This window comes from Peromyscus eremicus, chromosome 8a, assembly GCF_949786415.1.
Source record: "Peromyscus eremicus chromosome 8a, PerEre_H2_v1, whole genome shotgun sequence".
Taxonomy (NCBI): Eukaryota; Metazoa; Chordata; class Mammalia; order Rodentia; family Cricetidae; genus Peromyscus; species Peromyscus eremicus.
In genome coordinates, this window is record NC_081423.1 from 43788807 (window position 1) to 43806089 (window position 17283).

Below are 17283 nucleotides of genomic sequence, written 5' to 3' on the forward strand. Positions count from 1 at the left end.
GACCGGCGGGGCCGGGCGCATCCCGCGGCGGTGGCGGCGGCGGGCACAAGATGATGAAGTTTCGGTTCCGGCGGCAGGGTGCCGACCCGCAGCGCGAGAAGCTCAAGCAGGAGCTCTTCGCTTTCCACAAGGTGCGGCGGCGGGGGCGGCGGCGGCCCGGGCGGGCCACGTCGGGCCGCCTCTGCCCTGTGAGCGCCGCGATGCTCGGGCGTGCCTGGCCGGGGTCTCGAGCTGTGCCCCGCGCCGCGCCGTGTTCTTTCTGGCTCCTCTTGTTTCTCTGCCCCTGGGTCTCTGAACCCCTGGTGTCTCTCCCGGGTGTCCCTTGGGCTCAGTGGGGTCCCCCACCTATCTGCCTTTTACTCTTGGCCTCTTTTCTTTCATCTTTTGGTGTGTGGCCCGGCTCGGCCGAGGGGCACCCAGGGCCAGGTTTTGTTTTTCTTTAACTCCTGGGCGGGCGAGAGTAGGAGAAGTGGGGGGTGGGGCTGGGAAATCCCAGTGCGGAGCCTCCACCCCTCTCCCCACGCTCGACCCTGCCTTGGGGTCCTTAGTCTAGCGGCTGTGCTGGTCTATGTGCCCAGTTGCATTTCAAACCGTGGTTCCTCAGTTTCCCCCGCCATGAAATGAGGCCAGTTTCCTCTTTGTGAATTCTGGATCTCTCTGCAACCGGGCCGGCCTGACCTTACTAAAGTTGGAAAGACGTGAGGCAGAAGGGGCCCCGGGAAAGGCCGCAGTCCCCACCTCTCCGGCACTGACCAGTATAGAGCCCTGCAAGATTAGCTCTGATCTGGAGTGATGGGGCTCGGCTTGGATGTTACTTTTATCGCAGAGCTTGTGCGTACCCCTGCCACTGAGGATTCGATTTCTCATTTCCTTTACACACGTGAAAAAATTGAGGGTCAGCAAGGAGTGGGCCGCTCATCTTTCTTGCCTTTGCTGTGTGATCACAATGGAGTAGGAGCCTGGAGTTTGGAAGTAGCTACTACCGTCCTGAGCAGAGCTTAGGGACCTTGGACTTCCCCTACATAGGTTTCAGGGGAGTTCCTGCCATGGCTCAGTTTTTCCTGTTGAGGTCCCAGGCAGCAATGATGGGGGCTGCCAGGATTCACAGACACAGTGACTGAAAGCCTGCCAAAGACCCGAGAGGAAAGGTTCCCGCAGCTGTGAGCCTCTGCCTTTCCTGGTGTGACCATGAGGGTGAGCCCCCGAAGCAAGAAGAAGGATGGGTCTTAGCCAGTGAATGGAGTTGTGTAGGGGACCTGCACAGATGGGGTGAGGCTCTGAATCAGCTTGGCTCACCCTGGCTGGCGCTACCGAGGCAGGAGTTGAGGGTGAGGCACAATTTGAGTGGGCAGCAGTGATGGGAGCTAGGTCATCTTGGGCAAAGGGTTTGATTGCCACAGGGGCTGCTAGGAGGTCCCTAGGAAATAGGCCCCAGATTCTTGAGTTTGGGGTTGTGGTCCAAGGGGGAACAGGGACTTTTATCTGGGTGTTGGGTTCAGACCACAAGTTGCCTGTAGGATGTGCATCTCATGCTAGTTTAATTTGGATTCCTGCCTCTTTGGTGCTATGGACACAGTGGAATCCAAAAGGGGTAACTCTTCATTGAAGGGGATGTTTAGTCATTGGTGAGAGGATGAGAACAAAAAGCCAAAACAGAAAAGTAAAATACATATTAGTTCACGGGGTTGGCTAATGCTGTGGATAAAACATGGTGTGATGAGGGTGTGGGGAAGTGGACTGGGATGATGATGTAGGCAGGACCAGCTAGGGGGGCCTTTTGGAGCTGGCCATTTGGGAGTGCCAGGTAAAGCACAGTGTGGCGGGGGAGGGGCAGAAGGCGTGTAGAAGGCGGCAAAGCCCTAGCAAGTGCTGCCTAGCAGAAGAGCAAAGAGCTTTGGGGTAGGAGTCAGCTGAACTGGGATGCCCAGAGAGGGGCCACATGGTGAGGACTTGGCTTTCTTTGGCTGTGGATCAGCGGGGAGCTCCTGGTGGAGGAGGTCGTGATGGCTGGCTGGTTTTCATAGGTGGCTTAGTAAGCACTGGTCCAGGCAAGCAGTGAGTAGGCCTGGAGCGGGGTGTGAGAAGGATGACTTCTTTGTGTCTTAGAGGATGTGAGGTGCAAAGGACAGACACTAGTTAAGGGATCTAGTCTCTCTTCCCTAAGATGATCCTGATGGCGCCCACTTGGGACCGTGGGCACTTGCCATACTGCCATGCTCTAGTGTCTCTGGACACTAGCCTGCAAGCCTGAGGCCAGCTTAAGGAGGTCAGATCCAGACAGGGCATGGCAGTGCTTGTAGGGAAGGGAATTCCCTGACCAACAGGGCTGGTTGGTGGCCCTGCTCTCTTGGATGGGCTCCACCGTCACTGCCAAGTGGAAGCAGGGTGGATGGAGTACCGTGATCAGCCCAAGAGTGCGTAGTTAGGCCGTGCCACACAGCTATGCGGATGGCTGTCCCCGTGTGGATGACCTCTTTTATTTACGTATTTATTTTTGTGACGGCATCTCACTGTGTGGCCCATGTTATCTTCTAGCTCAGGATCTTCCTGGCTCAGCCTTCCAAATGCTGAGATTATAGCTGTGTGCTACCAGGCCGTATTTGACATCTCTTGAGGGTATTCATGTCCCAGCCACACTTGGGCATGAGTGGATGCTGCTTGATTGGTGGGCCAGTGGGAGGAAGCATACCAAAGGAAGGAATAGGTAGTGAAGCTTAGTGTGTAGGGAAGGGTACTGGACCTGACCTCACAAAGAGCAGAGAAGCAGGTAGGGAATGTCAGCATCAACACCCAACAGTGCTCGGGACCCCAGACGCTATCCCCACTTCTGATGGCCCTGGGATTCTTGTTCTCTCATGACTCTCTCCATGTTGGGAGGTGGACAGTCCCTTCAGGGCCAAGTAGAAGCGGAAGTCCCAGGGTGTTTTGCCCATGTAGCCCTCTCCTCCCTCACAGACTGTGGAGCATGGCTTCCCCAACCAGCCCAGCGCTTTGGCCTTCGACCCCGAGCTTCGCATCATGGCCATCGGCACCAGGTCTGGGGCTGTCAAGATGTATCCTTTGCCACTGTGGTGCTCGGGGATTGTGAGGACCTCTCATGTGCCACCCACTTCATGCTGGGATCCTGGCCTGGCAGGTGGTTCCTGGAGACAACCTGAAGAGGTTGGCTGTGCCTGTGGTGACTCCTTTCAGAAATGATAGTCTTTTTGTTTGGAGATGGGTGATTGGAGGGTCACTGGTATCCACTGGTGTCCCTTGCTGTCTTAGGTGACTCTACCATCAACTTGGCAGCTGTGACTGGGGTAGTTAGGGGTGGCCTGTGGGCCTGATGAGAAGTGAGCATGTGCACACATAAACAGATACACACAAATATGGAGATGCATGTGCTCAACCCAGGGGGTGAAGGCAGTGCCAGGCTCGGTGTGGTGAGCGCAACACTGCCCCCATCTGGACCCTGCTGCCATACAATGGACTGAGTAAGCTCTACAAAGCAGGCATTTTCCTGCAGTCTGGGTGGGGGTGGGGCAACAGGCTGCTGAATGTCTCCTTACCCACCCTGGAAATACCACCCTAACCTGCCTTCAAGAAAGCTGAGGTGCAGAGTCTGACTTAAAAAGTTGCTTGGTGAAGGTGCCTACCCTCCCTCTCCTTACCCAGAGCTTAGGGGCACTAGCCAGGTTGGGGTGGGAATATGGCCCAAGGTTTCTGAGCCGATAGCCTGTGTTAGGGAATGTGGCTGGATGGGGATGTCCTTCCCTCTATTGGGGGCCATTGGGTGTGTGTTGGGACAGTGACCAGGCCTCGACCCAGCTTGCCGCTCCAAGCCCCTGTGGGTGCTGTGTCCCCACTACACTTGCGTGGCTGCAGCTTTGAAGTGTGACCACTGGTGTTGGAGGTGTCCACCTCTGAGTCACCCACAGTCTTCTGCCAGGTGCTTGGAGCTGTCCTGGTGGGAACTGCTTCCTCGTGCTAGTACTGATGACGGGGCCAAAGCCTAGATCCCCCCTTCTCTTCCCTCTTTCCTTTAAATTCCCACAGCCTGCCGGGCGGTGGTGGCGCGTGCCTTTAATCCCAGTACTTGGGAGGCAGAGCCAGGCGGATCTCTGAGTTCGAGGCCAGCCTGGGCTACAAGTGAGTTCAGAAGAGGCACAAAGCTACACAGAGAAACCCTGTCTCGAAAAAAAAAAAAAAAAAATTCCCACAGCCTTGAGCTCCTGAGGTTGGGAAACTGAGGCTGGAAAGTGCCACACTTGGTCTCCGAAGCCTCCCCTCCCCCTGCAGGGCAGGCCCCATCTCCTGGGAGACCCTGCTTCCCGCCAGCCGCCCCTGCCAGCCGCCCCTGCCCTCTCTTTGTCCTCCTTGCCAGGCTCTGCAGGGAGTCCCAGCTCGATATCCAGGCAACAGCTCCTGGCTTGTCACTAGGACAACGTCACTGACCCATCTCTTAGCCCTCTTGGGCCCCTTCAGGCTTTGTTGGCCACCATCAATCCTGGAGTTGTGGGTCTCGGGGCGCTTGTTCAAGCAGGTCGCCTGTCTTCTGGTCTGTGTTTATCTGTGAAGTGGGCAGTGGAAGCTGTTGGCTGCCTGCTCTGGAGGGAGCTTGGGGTTCTTGCCCACAGCTGGAGTTGGCTTGATCTGGTGCTGCTGTGTTCTGGCTAGGCCTCTTGAACCTCTACTGCAAGACACTTGGTCTGTGCAGATGCGTCAGAGGTGTCATTTGTACCATGCTGGAGCCGCGGTGCTGAGCAGGTTTTTATTCTTACTCCATCTGCACCAGCTTTGTGCTTTTGAGTCATTAGCCTGCTGGATAGATGAGGGCTAGAGTGATCTACAGTAGCACCCTACTTGCGGGGACTGTGTGGAGTCTGTGGGTTACTTGAGGGTGCAGGAGCAGAGTTACTTCAGGAAGGGGCCTCATCAGGAGACCGCTGGACTCGTGGATGCAGAGGTCTTGGGAAAGGCCTGTCTGAACTGTCCTGGCTTGGCCTGCATGTGTTTGTCCTTGACGAGTCATCTCAGCTATGGTGCACCTGGAGTGGAATTTACAGGTCTGCATCGGGATGCAGCCACCGTCACCCAGATGCATTTCCTGCCTGGTCAGGTGAACATCTGCCTTCCTCCACCAGCACCAGGTGGTCCCCATCCCCATGCCCTCCTCCCCTCCAGGCCAGCCCCAATTTGTTCTCTGTTCCCCCCTCCATCAGGGCCGCCTCCTGACCCTGCTAGATGACAGCAGCCTGCATCTGTGGGAGATCGTCCATCATAATGGCTGTGCCCACCTAGAGGAAGGGTTTAGCTTCCAGCCACCCAGCCGGCCCAGTTTTGACAATGCCAGGTACTGGAGGACCAGACTGGGGCTAGCCACTGGGCAGGGGTGTTGGAGAGGTCCTATGAGCCTGCTCTGCTGAGGCAGGGCAGAGACAGTCAGGTTATGGTTCAGGGTGGGGTGTGTGGAGCCCTGCCTGGGTAGAGCCTTGCTTGGCAGCCTTGTCCTTTGAAGTTAGGCTTAGAGGTATGGCTAGCCGAGTCTGAGGCCAGTAGGCAGGGTCTGTGCTTCCTGCTGTGGGAACCTTTAGTTTGGGGGTCCCAATGAATAAATATGTTATAACCCAACTCCTTAGACCTGCAGCCTGGCACTGTGCTCTCTAGGGGTTTGGGACAGTTCTGTGCCAAGGTGACATCAGCAGTCTCAGGCTAGCCCTGAATTTTCAGTGGTCCTCCAGCCTCGGTCTCCCAAGTGTGGTATTACAGGTGTGTGCCAGCATGCCTGGCCTTTTTCCTGGCTTCTTGAGTTGGGTTGAGAGAGAGGCTCCTGGTCCATTGGCACACAGCAGGTTGATCGTTGGAGGGTTCTCCAGGATGAGCTCGGTGAGGTGCTAGGAGGATGCTCTAGGTGTACACAGCAGGTCAGGCTTCCCAGGTAAAGGACCTTGCCCACAGGTTAGTTCCTGGGCCATCCCAGTCACTATAGGCAGGGACTGTTTGGGCGCCTGAAGTCTTGAGATGCTTGGAAGGCTGGTGTTGGGTACCCTGACTGGGGTAGTGCTCTGATTCTGCCTGAGAGAGGCAGAGTGGTAAGAGGACCTGTGAGTCCTTTGAGACCCAGGGATCTTATTTTTATCCCTTCCTTTGCTGGCATGCTGGGGAATAATTGAGTGGGCTAATTACACTGCACATTGCCTTCCCAGGGTGCCAGCCTCTGCTGTGAACAGGCCCTGTGAGTGCAGAGGGGCACAAGAGAGGCCACAGCAAGCGCCCAGCCCATTCCGCCTTTCCCAGCGGTAGATGGGCTCGGCCTCACTCTGTCCCTCTTTCCTGCAGTGCCCCAGCCAGCCTTACCCGTGTCACCGTGGTCCATGCTGGTAGCTGGCAACGCAGCGGCCCTGGGAACTGAGAGTGGCAGCATTTTTTTCCTGGATGTTGCCACTCTGACACTGCTTGAGGGGCAGACCATCAGCCCAGATGAGGTCCTGCGCAGGTGAGCAGCAGCTGAGCAGCCGGCAGGAGGAACCTCCCGTTTCTGGGAAGTTCTCCTGACTCTCTGGGGCACTCTCTGCAGCGTGCCAGATGACTACCGGTGTGGGAAGGCTCTGGGCCCTGTGGAGTCACTCCAGGGACATCTGCAAGACCCCACCAAAATCCTCATAGGCTACAGTCGGGGCTTATTGGGTCATCTGGAGCCAGGCCACACACTGTGTGGAACCACATTTTCCCTGGGTAACCAGGTAAGCAAGGGAAGCCCGCATGCTCCTCATTCCGGGCCCTTGTACACACCTGTCGGCTCATGCCATCCTGTCCTCATCCGTAGCAGCTGGAGAGCCTGTGTTGGGGGCGTGGTGGCAGCACCGTTATCAGCTCACACAGCGATGGCAGCTATGCCATCTGGTCCACAGACACTGGCAGCCCCCCAGCGCTGCAGCCCACTGTAGTGACCACACCCTATGGTGAGCACTGGGGAGGCTTGAGCCGAGGGTGGGACTGAAGGGCTCCCTGGCCTTGATGAGGGTACTGCCTAGCCAATCTACAGGAGACGGGGGTATTGCTGGGTCTGGGCCACACCTTGGGGAGAGGCACATGGAAGAGGAATGGGAGGTCTGACGCTCTCCCCACCCCCAGGCCCCTTCCCCTGCAAGGCCATCAACAAGATTCTGTGGCGGAGCTGTGAGTCAGGGTAGGTGGAGGGGGCAGTATGGGAGGGGGCTTGTCTGGCTGGGGACTAGAGGATTAGGCTCTGGGTATATAGGGGTAAAGCCCTTACTGGGTTATCCAGCATGTGCCTGGTTCTCCAGGGGCTCCTGGTTCTCACGGCACCTTTCCATTTGCAGAGACCACTTTATCATCTTCAGTGGTGGCATGCCCCGAGCCAGCTATGGTGACCGCCACTGTGTGAGTGTACTTCGAGCAGAGACACTGGTGACCCTGGACTTCACCTCCCGAGTCATTGACTTCTTCACAGTGCACAGCACACAGCCAGAGGATGGTGCGTATTCCGCCTCCCTCATCCCAGCTGGCCCAGTGTGGCTTCAGGCTGAGCTCACTCGCCCAATTCCACAGAATTCGACAACCCTCAGGCCCTAGCTGTGCTTCTGGAGGAGGAGCTGGTGGTGCTGGACCTGCAGACACCAGGCTGGCCAGCTGTGCCTGCCCCTTACCTGGCCCCACTGCATTCATCCGCTATCACCTGCTCTGCCCATGTTGCCAACGTCCCCAGCAAGCTGTGGGCCCGCATTGTAAGTGCTGGTGAGCGGCAGAGCCCGCAGCCTGCCTCCAGTGCCTTGGTGAGTGGAGATGTCTTGGGACCCGGGGCTAGGGTGGAGGGCAGGGTCCAGCCCACACGGGGGATGGGAATGTGGTAGGAGGAGGAGGAGGCCGCGGAGACCTTCGTCTTAACTTAGAGCTCCCGTCTCTGCTGTCTCCCTTAGAGTTGGCCCATTACTGGGGGCCGGAACTTGGCCCAGGAACCCTCGCAGCATGGGCTGCTGCTGACCGGGTAGGTATGGGGTGGGGGTGCAGACAGGGACCTGCACCTGTGAGGCCTTATTTGCTTCTTGAATGTCTCAGGTTCCTTGGGTGCTGAAGTGCTTGGTGACTCAGGCCTAGTCCTGGCAAATCCAGGTTGTTCCTGTGAGGAAGCCTCCCTAGGTTCTGGCTCAGAGCCTTTGTTCGCACTTCCTCTTGGCCTGGGACTGAGTTCCAGCACAGCCCGGGCTCCACCCACCTGGCCTGCCACGGACTGGAAAATCTGGGTTGGCCTATGGTGACTCCTCCAGTCAGGTGCTGGAGAGCCAGGCTAGGTCTGGGCACGGGTGACTCAGGCCTGACTGAGTGCCCCTCCCTCCTGCCTGGGTTGGGACCCTCAGGCCTCTCAAGGCCCCGCCCCTTTGCAGTTGAGAGCCTGCTGTGGCCTCGTGGGTGAGGGAGAGTGAAGCCCGGCCACTCTCTAGCTCCTCCTCAGCTGTCTGGGCAGCTCACTGTCTGGGGACCCCCTGGGGCTCTGCAGCTGTGTCCCAAGGTTGTACTCTGGTTTTGTCTGCTCCCCTTCCCCCTTGCTTCCCCCCTTTTGACACCCAGCCTTCCTGCTGCGTCACCTGGAAGCCCCCTCGGGCCTCTGGCTCTTCTGGGTTTGTGGCACCTTTTGTGATCTCAGGGAACCCAGTGCTCCCCTCTGTCTTCTCCTGGTTATCCAGGTGGTCATTCCTGTACCCTCCAACCTGTTCAGAGGGCTCGGGGCCTGTGGGGAGTGGCCTGCCGTGCACTGGGCACTAAGTACCTGTTTATACCGTGGAGCAGTGTGTTTATACCGTGCTTGCTGCTGTGTGCAGTACCTTCCAGTTAGTGCTCGGCCTAGGCAGTAGATGCCTGTAGTGGCCCCGGAAGAATAATTGAGGGGGTGTGGATCTCCCAGCGGGGGCTCTGACACCAACCCTCTCTACAGCCATGAGGATGGCACTGTGCGCTTCTGGGACGCCTCTGGTGTGGCACTCAGGCCTCTCTACAAACTGAGCACAGCTGGCCTCTTCCAGACGGACTGTGAACACGCCGACAGCCTGGCCCAGGCTGTGGAGGACGACTGGCCGCCCTTCCGCAAGGTGCCTCTCCTCCCCTCCCCCCAGGCTTGGCCTTTGAACCTGGTATGGTTCCGCCTGGTGTCATCATTCCGTCTCGTCCCCTCAGGTGGGCTGTTTTGACCCCTACAGTGATGACCCCCGCCTGGGAATACAGAAGGTTGCACTTTGCAAGTACACAGCCCAGATGGTGGTGGCTGGCACCGCAGGCCAGGTGGGGTTGGTGTCCCCAGGTGTGACTTTGGGGAGGCTTTCTGCAGGAGGTGGCCCTGCAGGGTGTGGTGGTGAAGTAGAGAAGCCACATGGGCTGTAGGTCAGAGTGGGAATGGAGCTTCAGGTAAGGTTGGCCGGGGCGAGGACAAATGGAAACTGAGGGGGTGCTGTCGCTTGAGTAAGGCTAGGGGAGCCACAGAGGCCAGAGGCTGGGAGCAGGAGTCTGGGTGTGAGATGTACTCAGCAACAGCAGAGCCTAAGGGGCTTAGTCACAGATTCCCTTTAGTGCTTGACTGTGTGCAGAGGGCTTAGTGTTTGCTCAGGGCTTAGTGGGAGACAGACGCAGGAAAGAGTCAAGGGCTTCAGGAGGGCAGGGCCAGTAGATTAGGTCACCACGGTTTCTTAGCGCTCAGTGAAAGCTTTTGCATATAGTAGGTGTTCAGAGGGTACTTGCTGGGTAGGTAAAGGGTACTTGCTCTGGCAGTGTCTGGAGAGGGTCCAGAATGCCCCTCTTCATCTGACTCCTCTGCCTGTTGTGGCCCAGGTGCTTGTGCTGGAGCTCAGTGACGTGCCAGCAGAGCAGGCTGTCAGTGTGGCCAGTGTGGATCTCCTTCAGGATCGTGAGGGTTTCACATGGAAGGGCCATGAGCGGCTGAGCCCGCACACGGGGCTGTTGCCTTGGCCTGCGGGATTCCAGCCCCGAATGCTGGTGCAGTGCCTGCCACCAGCGGCTGTCACCGCTGTCACGCTTCATGCCGAGTGGAGCCTTGTGGCCTTTGGTACCAGTCATGGCTTTGGTCTTTTTGACTACCAGCGCAAGAGCCCTGTGCTGGCCAGGTATGTGGTATGAGGTGAGCAGTTAGGGAGCCAAGGCCCCGATAAGATGGTCTGGGGTTCAGTTCCTCTCAGAGGTTGGTATGGCGTAGGCAGGCTGGTTGGAAAAGCTCTTACAATCTCCTTTCATCTGCGAGACAACTGGTCAGCCCCTCCAGCTGTGGGGGCCATAGGTCCTGGCACCAAGTTCCTCTGGTTCCCTGACCTGGGCTCTGGTAGCTGGCTTCAGGCTAGCAGGAGTGCAGTGTAGCTCCATAGCACGCTGGCCTTGTCATCCCCAGGTGTACCCTTCACCCCAATGACTCTTTGGCCATGGAGGGGCCGCTGTCTCGGGTGAAATCCCTCAAGAAGTCACTGCGACAGTCATTCCGGCGTATCCGCAAGAGCCGTGTCTCAGGCAAAAAACGGGCTACTACCGCCAGTAGCAAGGTGAGCTGGGACTGGCTGCCGTCCCGTGCCCGTGCCCGTGCCCAGAGCCCCCAGGTTTGCCCGGTTGCCATGCTCCCCGGTAGTTAACTGGGAAGCAGATGCTTGGATGCGATGCCTGCTGGGTACTGGGCGGAAAGGGCTCTTAAGAGAGCACATCTAAGATCCTCTGGCCCTTCCAGTTGCAGGAGGCCAACGCACAGCTGGCGGAGCAGCCCTGCCCCCACGACGTGGAGATGACACCAGTGCAGCGCCGCATCGAGCCTCGGTCTGCTGACGACTCCCTCTCTGGTGTTGTACGCTGCCTCTACTTTGCTGACACATTCCTTCGAGATGGTGAGACCAGGGTAGGGACGGGGATTGGAGAGGCTAGACGGCCTTTCATGGGGGGGAGTGTCATTCTGAGCACCTACTATGTGCTGAGCTAGACTTTGGGATGCCTTGGCCACCCGTATAGCCCAAAGGGGTGTACTTTGAGGGTTTGCTGAGTGGGCTGCACAAGCCTTGTAGAGTTGAACAGGAAGCAAGGGAGCCGTGGTGAGGTGGGCAGTGAGTGCTGGGGTGGCCGAGGCCCTGTGGTAGGCAGGTAGTAGAGGTGTAGGGGCAGGTCGGGCAGGGACTCTTCATCGACTCTGGTAAAAAATCCCCTCTGTGCCTTATGTTTGTTGGTGGCTCTTTCGTTTTTTATGTTGTATAATGGTAGTTTGAAACACAGAAATAGTGTACAGTCACCTACATACTGCAGCTGCCACCCCGAGGTATCTGCTGCCATGTGTGCCCTCTCTCTCTTTTTTTTTTTTTTTTTTTTTAAAGATTTATTTATTTATTATGTATACAGTGTTCTGTCTGCACATATCCCTGCAGGCCAGAAGAGGGTGCCAGATCTCATTACAGATGGTTGTGAGCCACCATGTGGTTGCTGGGAATTGAACTCAGGACCTTTGGAAGAACAAACAGTGCTCTTAACCTCTGAGCCATCTCTCCAGCCCCTTTTTTTGGTTTTTTGAGACAGGGTTTCTCTGTGCAGCTTTGCGCCTTTCCTGGAACTCACTTGTTAGCCCAGGCTGGCCTCGAACTCACAGAGATCCACCTGGCTCTGCCTCTCGATTAAAGGCGTGCGCCACCACAGCCCGGCTATGTGTGCCCTCTCTACACCACACTTTACTGTTTTGTTTTTGTTTTTGTTTTTGTTTTTTTTCCCCCTCTGAGACAGGGTTTCTCTATTTAACAGTCTTGGCTGTCCTAGAACTCACTCTGTAGACCAGGCTGGCCTTGAACTCATGGAGATTCATCTGCCTCTGCTTTCCTAGTGCAGGGATTAAAGATGTGTGCCACCATGCCCGGCTCACACTTTACTCTTTTTTTTTTTTTTAAAGATTTTATTTATTCATTTGTTATGTATACAGTGTTCTGCCTTGCATGTATGCCTGCAGGCCAGAAGAGGGCACCAGATCTCATTATAGATGGTTGTGAGCCGTGATGTGGGTGCTGGGAGTTGAACTCACGACCTCTGGAAGGGCAGCCAGTGCTCTAAACCTCTGAGGCATCTCTCCAGCCCCACATGTTACTCTTGTATCTTTGTTTTTGTTTGTTCCTTGCTTTTTAGACAGGGTCTCACCACATAGTCCTGGCTGCCTGGAACATGCTGTGTAGATTACGCTGGCCTCAGCTCACAGAGCTCTGTCCCTGCCTCCTGAGTGCTGGGATTAAGGAGCGTGCTGCTGTGCCCAGCCTTGCAGGGGAGCTACATTTACTGGGATGAGTTGAGGGTGCAGGTTGGTGGGTTGGTGGTATCGGGGACCGTTTGTGGCCTGACAGCCACCTTGCAGATGTCCTCACGCTGGCTCCTGCCTTCGCATCAGAGCTGTTCTGGTGTCTCAGACTAGCGGGCTGAGACCACACAGCAGGTGTGAGGTAGGAGTGAGCACGAATTCCTGAGATCTGATCCCTGCAAACCAGTTAGGAAATGAAGGGACAGGTGAGAGAAGGGTCTGTGAGGAATGGGGTTCCTCAGGAGGCCCTCCTCACTGTGCCTGTCTCCCACAGCAACCCACCATGGGCCAACCATGTGGGCAGGGACCAACTCGGGCTCCGTATTTGCCTACGCGCTGGAGGTTCCAGCAGCCGCAGCCGGTGGGGAAAAGCGGCCTGAGCAGGCCGTGGAGGCGGTGCTGGGCAAGGAGGTACAGCTCATGCACCGGGCACCCGTGGTGGCCATCGCTGTGTTGGACGGTCGTGGCCGTCCACTGCCTGAGCCCTATGAGGCTTCCCGGGACCTGGCACAGGCCCCTGACATGCAGGGTGGGCACGCTGTGCTCATAGCATCTGAGGAGCAGTTCAAGGTGAGCATCCGTGGGTGACGGAGATCCGTCCAGGCCCCGTCTTGGACCCTTTAGAACCTCTGCTTTGCCCATTTCCCTGCCTGCTGAGACTTAAATCCCTCCTATTCCATCAAAGCCTTCAGCCAGTAGAGGCCCTTGAAGGACCTGGGTGCACCCTAGGCCTGCCAGGACCCCCTAAGGCCTTCTACCTCATAGCCTTCTCCAAGAGCCCCGTGTGAACCCCTTGAACCCAGTCCCCAGGGACTTACGGCCTGAAGGGGTGCCAGGCATAGAACATAGGACTATGTCTAGTTCATCGGCCGTGGGTAGAGATGAGGCATGCCATGAAGCCTGGGCTGAGGGGATGGCTGGTTCAGTGGATGTCATTTTGACATGCACGGTTGGGTTGAGGCCTGCAGGGCCAGGTGGGGGTGTGCAGCTGAGTGAGGTGTGGGTAGGCCAAGGCTGGCCTAACGCAGACTGCCTGTCACCAGGTGTTCACACTGCCCAAGGTGAGTGCCAAGACCAAGTTCAAACTGACGGCCCATGAAGGCTGCCGTGTGCGCAAGGTCGCCCTGGCCACGTTTGCCAGTGTGATGTCTGAGGACTACGCTGAGACCTGCCTCGCCTGCCTCACCAACTTGGGCGACGTTCACGTCTTCTCTGTGCCTGGCCTGAGGCCTCAGGTGCACTACTCCTGTATCCGGAAGGAGGACATCAGTGGCATCGCTTCCTGTGTCTTCACACGCCATGGTCAGGGTGAGGTGGGGCAGGTGGTTGGGAGCAAATGCCGGGTAGAGCAGAAAGCACAGACTCTGCTTAGGAATGGAGGAATGGCGGCCAAGGGCTGGGCGGGATCGGTCTTCCTTACGTGTTCCTTTTCTCCTGCTCACAGGCTTTTACTTGATCTCTCCATCGGAATTTGAGCGCTTCTCCCTCAGTGCTCGTAATATCACAGAGCCACTCTGCTCTCTGGACATCAGCTGGCCCCGAAATGCCACCCAGCCCAGGTGTGGGAGGAGGGCCCCGTCCGCCGTGGGTTCTGCACTCCTGGTGTTAATGCCTGTTCCTGGTTTGGGGATGGGAGGTAGCACCTTTACTAGACCCCATGACACGCCCATCTGTTTCTGTAGTCTTCAAGACTCACCCAAGCTGAGCCAGGCTAATGGGACCCGAAACATCACCCTGGCCCCAGAGAGCTGTGAAGGAAGCCCTCACTCTGCCCACAGCAAGCGAGCTGGTGAGAGGTCACAGGGATGGGGCAGACATTGGCTTGAGGGTACCTTGGGGAGAGGTCAAGACGTAAGCTCAGTGCTACTGAGCCAGGGCTGGAAGCTGCCATCCGAGAGGCCAGAGTGCCTGTGTGTGCATGTCCAGCTGTGGGCCAGTCTCTGGATGCAGAGTGGATACTGAGGACACTTCTCCAGCAGATACCACAGAGCCACCCGAGGCCACTCTCTCACCTGTGTCCGTTGACTCGGCAGCGAGTGGGGACACCACGCTGGACACGACAGGGGATGTCACAGTGGAATATGTGAAGGATTTCCTGGGGTGAGGCCGGCTGCCCTTTCCCAAGCCTCCATCCCCAGGGCAACTAGGGGTCTTCCCACCCCAGCCCTTCTGATTACTGCCCCTCCCCAGCTCTCCTGAGGACTCGGAGAAGAACCTTCGGAACCTGGAAGCAGACGAGGCCCGGGCCTACACCCTTCTGGTTAAATGAGGTGCTGTGAGGCAGCCAAGCCTTACCACGCAGCAGCTGCTGTCCCTTGCCCCAGCTGGGACCCTGGCAGGCCTCTGTGACGGTGTCACTCCTGGAAGCCTAGCTGCCTTCCCCTAGCTGTCAGAGGCTTAGGGGACCCACAGTCATGATCCTCACAGTTCAGTGCTAGAAAGGGGATGTCCTGTCAGCCTTGAGGTCCTGGGCATTTAGAAGGCCACCTCTGACTGGGTGTAGGAACTGAGGCTCATCTGTTTAGTGAGCCCATTTCACAGGACAGTCACTGAGGCTGATAGGTCCTGCCTGTTGAGCCAGCACATGGAGCTTATGTGCCTACCATATCCTGCTATGGACCCAACCTAGCTGGAGCCTGGAGCTATCTGGACCTCGATAGCTAGTGCCTCTGCACCCTACATTGAGCATAGATACTACCCATACTCTTCTACTTGGTACCCTCCTAGATCCCAAGCAAGCCCATCTCAGGCTATCACTGAAAGAGCCTGGGTTTGTTTCCCCTAGCCATCACCATCTGCTTATCCCAGCCCACTGTCTGCCTTGCCTAGCTCCTTAACATTGAACCCACACCTGTTAACCTGTGGGATCATCTTACTGATGCTGGGCCCTAAAGACGCCCCCAGCTTGAAAGGCAGTTGGAGGTGTGTGCTAGGATCCTGTGTCTTGCACTCCATACTGTCCTTTATTTCTCCTCAAGCAGAGTATTTTTCTAACGCCTGGACTGCGCTGGCCAGTCATTTCTAAAGCAGTTTTGGTACTTGCTCCTGGCCTGTGTGTATGCTCACGTGACTGGAAACTGCTAGGCACTGTAACTGGAGTCAGGCGGGTGTGTGCATGTGTGTCGGGCGGTGAGGATGGGCTTCCCTGTAGACTCCACCTTGGGCTTTTTTGTCCTTTTTTAAAAACTAGTTTTAATATTAAAAGTACTGATTTTTTAATATTGAAAATAAAAGCATTTAATATCTTTTAAACTGCATCTGCTGCACACATGTGGACACACTGGTGGGGCTTGCAGGATGTGGGCAAGACTGGTGGGTAGCCGAAGCAGGTGCTGGGAGGCCTCTTCTTCCTCGCTGAGTCTGAGGTCAGGTACGGCCTAGGCTGGGGCTTGGCGGAAGGCGCTCCAGGCGTGGAAGCAGCGGGTGAAAGGCCACTGCTCATTGCCTTTGCGGACCAGGCGCAGACGGCGTGGCCTCTCGTGTTCTTTAGAGCGCGTGTGCTGGATGTACACCTGGTGTGGAAGACAGTGGGCCTGGGTAGTCCTCCGAGTCCTGCTGGACTGCCCAGTGCCCCTTCCCATGCTTCGGCCCAGGATGACGGAGGGGGCAGGTGGTCCTGAAGTCATCAGGCTGGCCTTAGTATGTCCCTTTCTTACCTGGCAAGCCTTCAGACTCAGTTTGATCTCCACTTGACTTGTCTGGGTCCCAACCCACATGTAGACCTGAGGATAAGGTGGAGGAAATGGTCACATGGGTGTCTTGTCCTTTTTGGTGTTTTGTAGTGCTAGAAATTGAACCCAGGGCCTTTGTATATGCTACTCAAGTGCTCCACATGTGGCTGGTGGGAATGCTTACCTCTGGCCCCACTATTTCCATCTACAACTCTATCTAGCAGGCAGGGTCTGAGGTGGGGGACTGACTTACTTCCTGGCCATTGTCTAGCAACATGATGTCATCATCTGCCAGGTCATCTTGGCAAAAGTCAGAGCATTTCTCAGTCACTGCGAAGTAGCCCTTCTCATTGGAGCACCTGAAGGGCAACGGTCAAGGTGAAGGTGAGGGTCAGAACTAAAATAGCCAGAGGAGGGCTCAGGGCACTCACCCGAAGAGCCTCGTGCGCTCCAGGTACTCTGCGTCATCATCACAGGGCTTGTGCCCCAGTGCCTCCGCAGAAGCTAGAGGGCTCAGGGCACTCACCTGAAGAGCCTCGTGTGCTTCATGTACTCTGCGTCATCGTCATAGGGTTTCTGTGCACCAATGCCTACCCAGAAGAAGTTCTCTGGCTCCTCACCTTCGTTGATGACCTGTGGGGAGGGAGGGTCAGCCAGGGCCCTCACCTGCTCCCCACTTCCTGCCTGCCCCCACCTCTGTCACCTGTTTGCTGTAGGAAGCGTCAAACATGGTGTTGAGGATGTCTTCTGCCAGCTTGGCTTCATCAGGGTCTGAGGCCCGGCCCACCCAGGCATACACAATACCTTGGTTGTCCTCACTTTCAAAGGGGACCTGTGGTGTGCACAGGGGCTTGGGTCAGGTCTAGAGTCTTGCCCACCACCCTGCTCAGCTATCCTGCCCACAGCCTCACCTTGAGGATGAAGCAGAACTCAGAGTTGAGAAGGCTGGAGTCAGTGTTGATCTGGATGCACCTAGGGGAAGGGGGGGCGGATCAGCAGTGTTACCCCCACCATGGAGTCCTGCCCTCTCCCCAAGCCAGGTACCCACCGAGTGCAGAGGGCGCTGCCATTGGTACGGATCTGATAGAGGCTCGGCTGAAGAGTGCCCTGAGCCACCTTCCTCTTGCCCCGGTGGATGATGAACTTCCTTTTGAAATGGGACAGGAACTTGGGGTTCTCCTGCTGCTGTGTCATACGTACTACCTGGGGGTCAGAAGGAAGTTCTGGGTAGTTCCCTAGACCCTACCTGCTCTTCAAGGTCAAGACTCCTCAGGTCTGGCTTGTGCACGCTACCGTCCCAAC

The 17283-nt window shown here is 56.8% G+C and overlaps 2 protein-coding genes across 3 annotated transcripts in view; one reads left to right on the forward strand and one right to left on the reverse strand.

Annotated features, from left to right (window-relative positions):
* On the forward strand, positions 1-15562 carry Llgl1 (LLGL scribble cell polarity complex component 1). The gene is given in 25 exon segments (XM_059270818.1): positions 1-131; positions 2956-3053; positions 5020-5101; positions 5205-5335; positions 6322-6354; positions 6356-6478; positions 6560-6668; positions 6670-6711; positions 6714-6725; positions 6809-6944; positions 7117-7171; positions 7326-7480; positions 7555-7778; positions 7923-7990; positions 8936-9089; positions 9175-9279; positions 9823-10115; positions 10394-10541; positions 10721-10874; positions 12585-12880; positions 13354-13618; positions 13755-13869; positions 13993-14099; positions 14290-14410; positions 14501-15562. Coding segments are annotated over 25 exon segments (3186 nt in total). The 5' UTR covers positions 1-50; the 3' UTR covers positions 14580-15562.
* Flii (FLII actin remodeling protein) overlaps positions 15532-17283 on the reverse strand; it is a 13628-nt gene continuing 11876 nt past the window's right edge. For both annotated transcript variants that reach the window (XM_059270816.1, XM_059270815.1), the window contains exons 24-30: positions 17030-17184; positions 16893-16953; positions 16685-16813; positions 16508-16614; positions 16235-16340; positions 15967-16032; positions 15532-15822 (exon numbers count right to left, since the gene is read on the reverse strand). In XM_059270816.1, the coding sequence (XP_059126799.1) occupies positions 15688-15822; positions 15967-16032; positions 16235-16340; positions 16508-16614; positions 16685-16813; positions 16893-16953; positions 17030-17184 (759 nt within the window). In that variant the 3' untranslated portion in view covers positions 15532-15687. The remainder of the gene's footprint in view (positions 15823-15966; positions 16033-16234; positions 16341-16507; positions 16615-16684; positions 16814-16892; positions 16954-17029; positions 17185-17283) is intronic.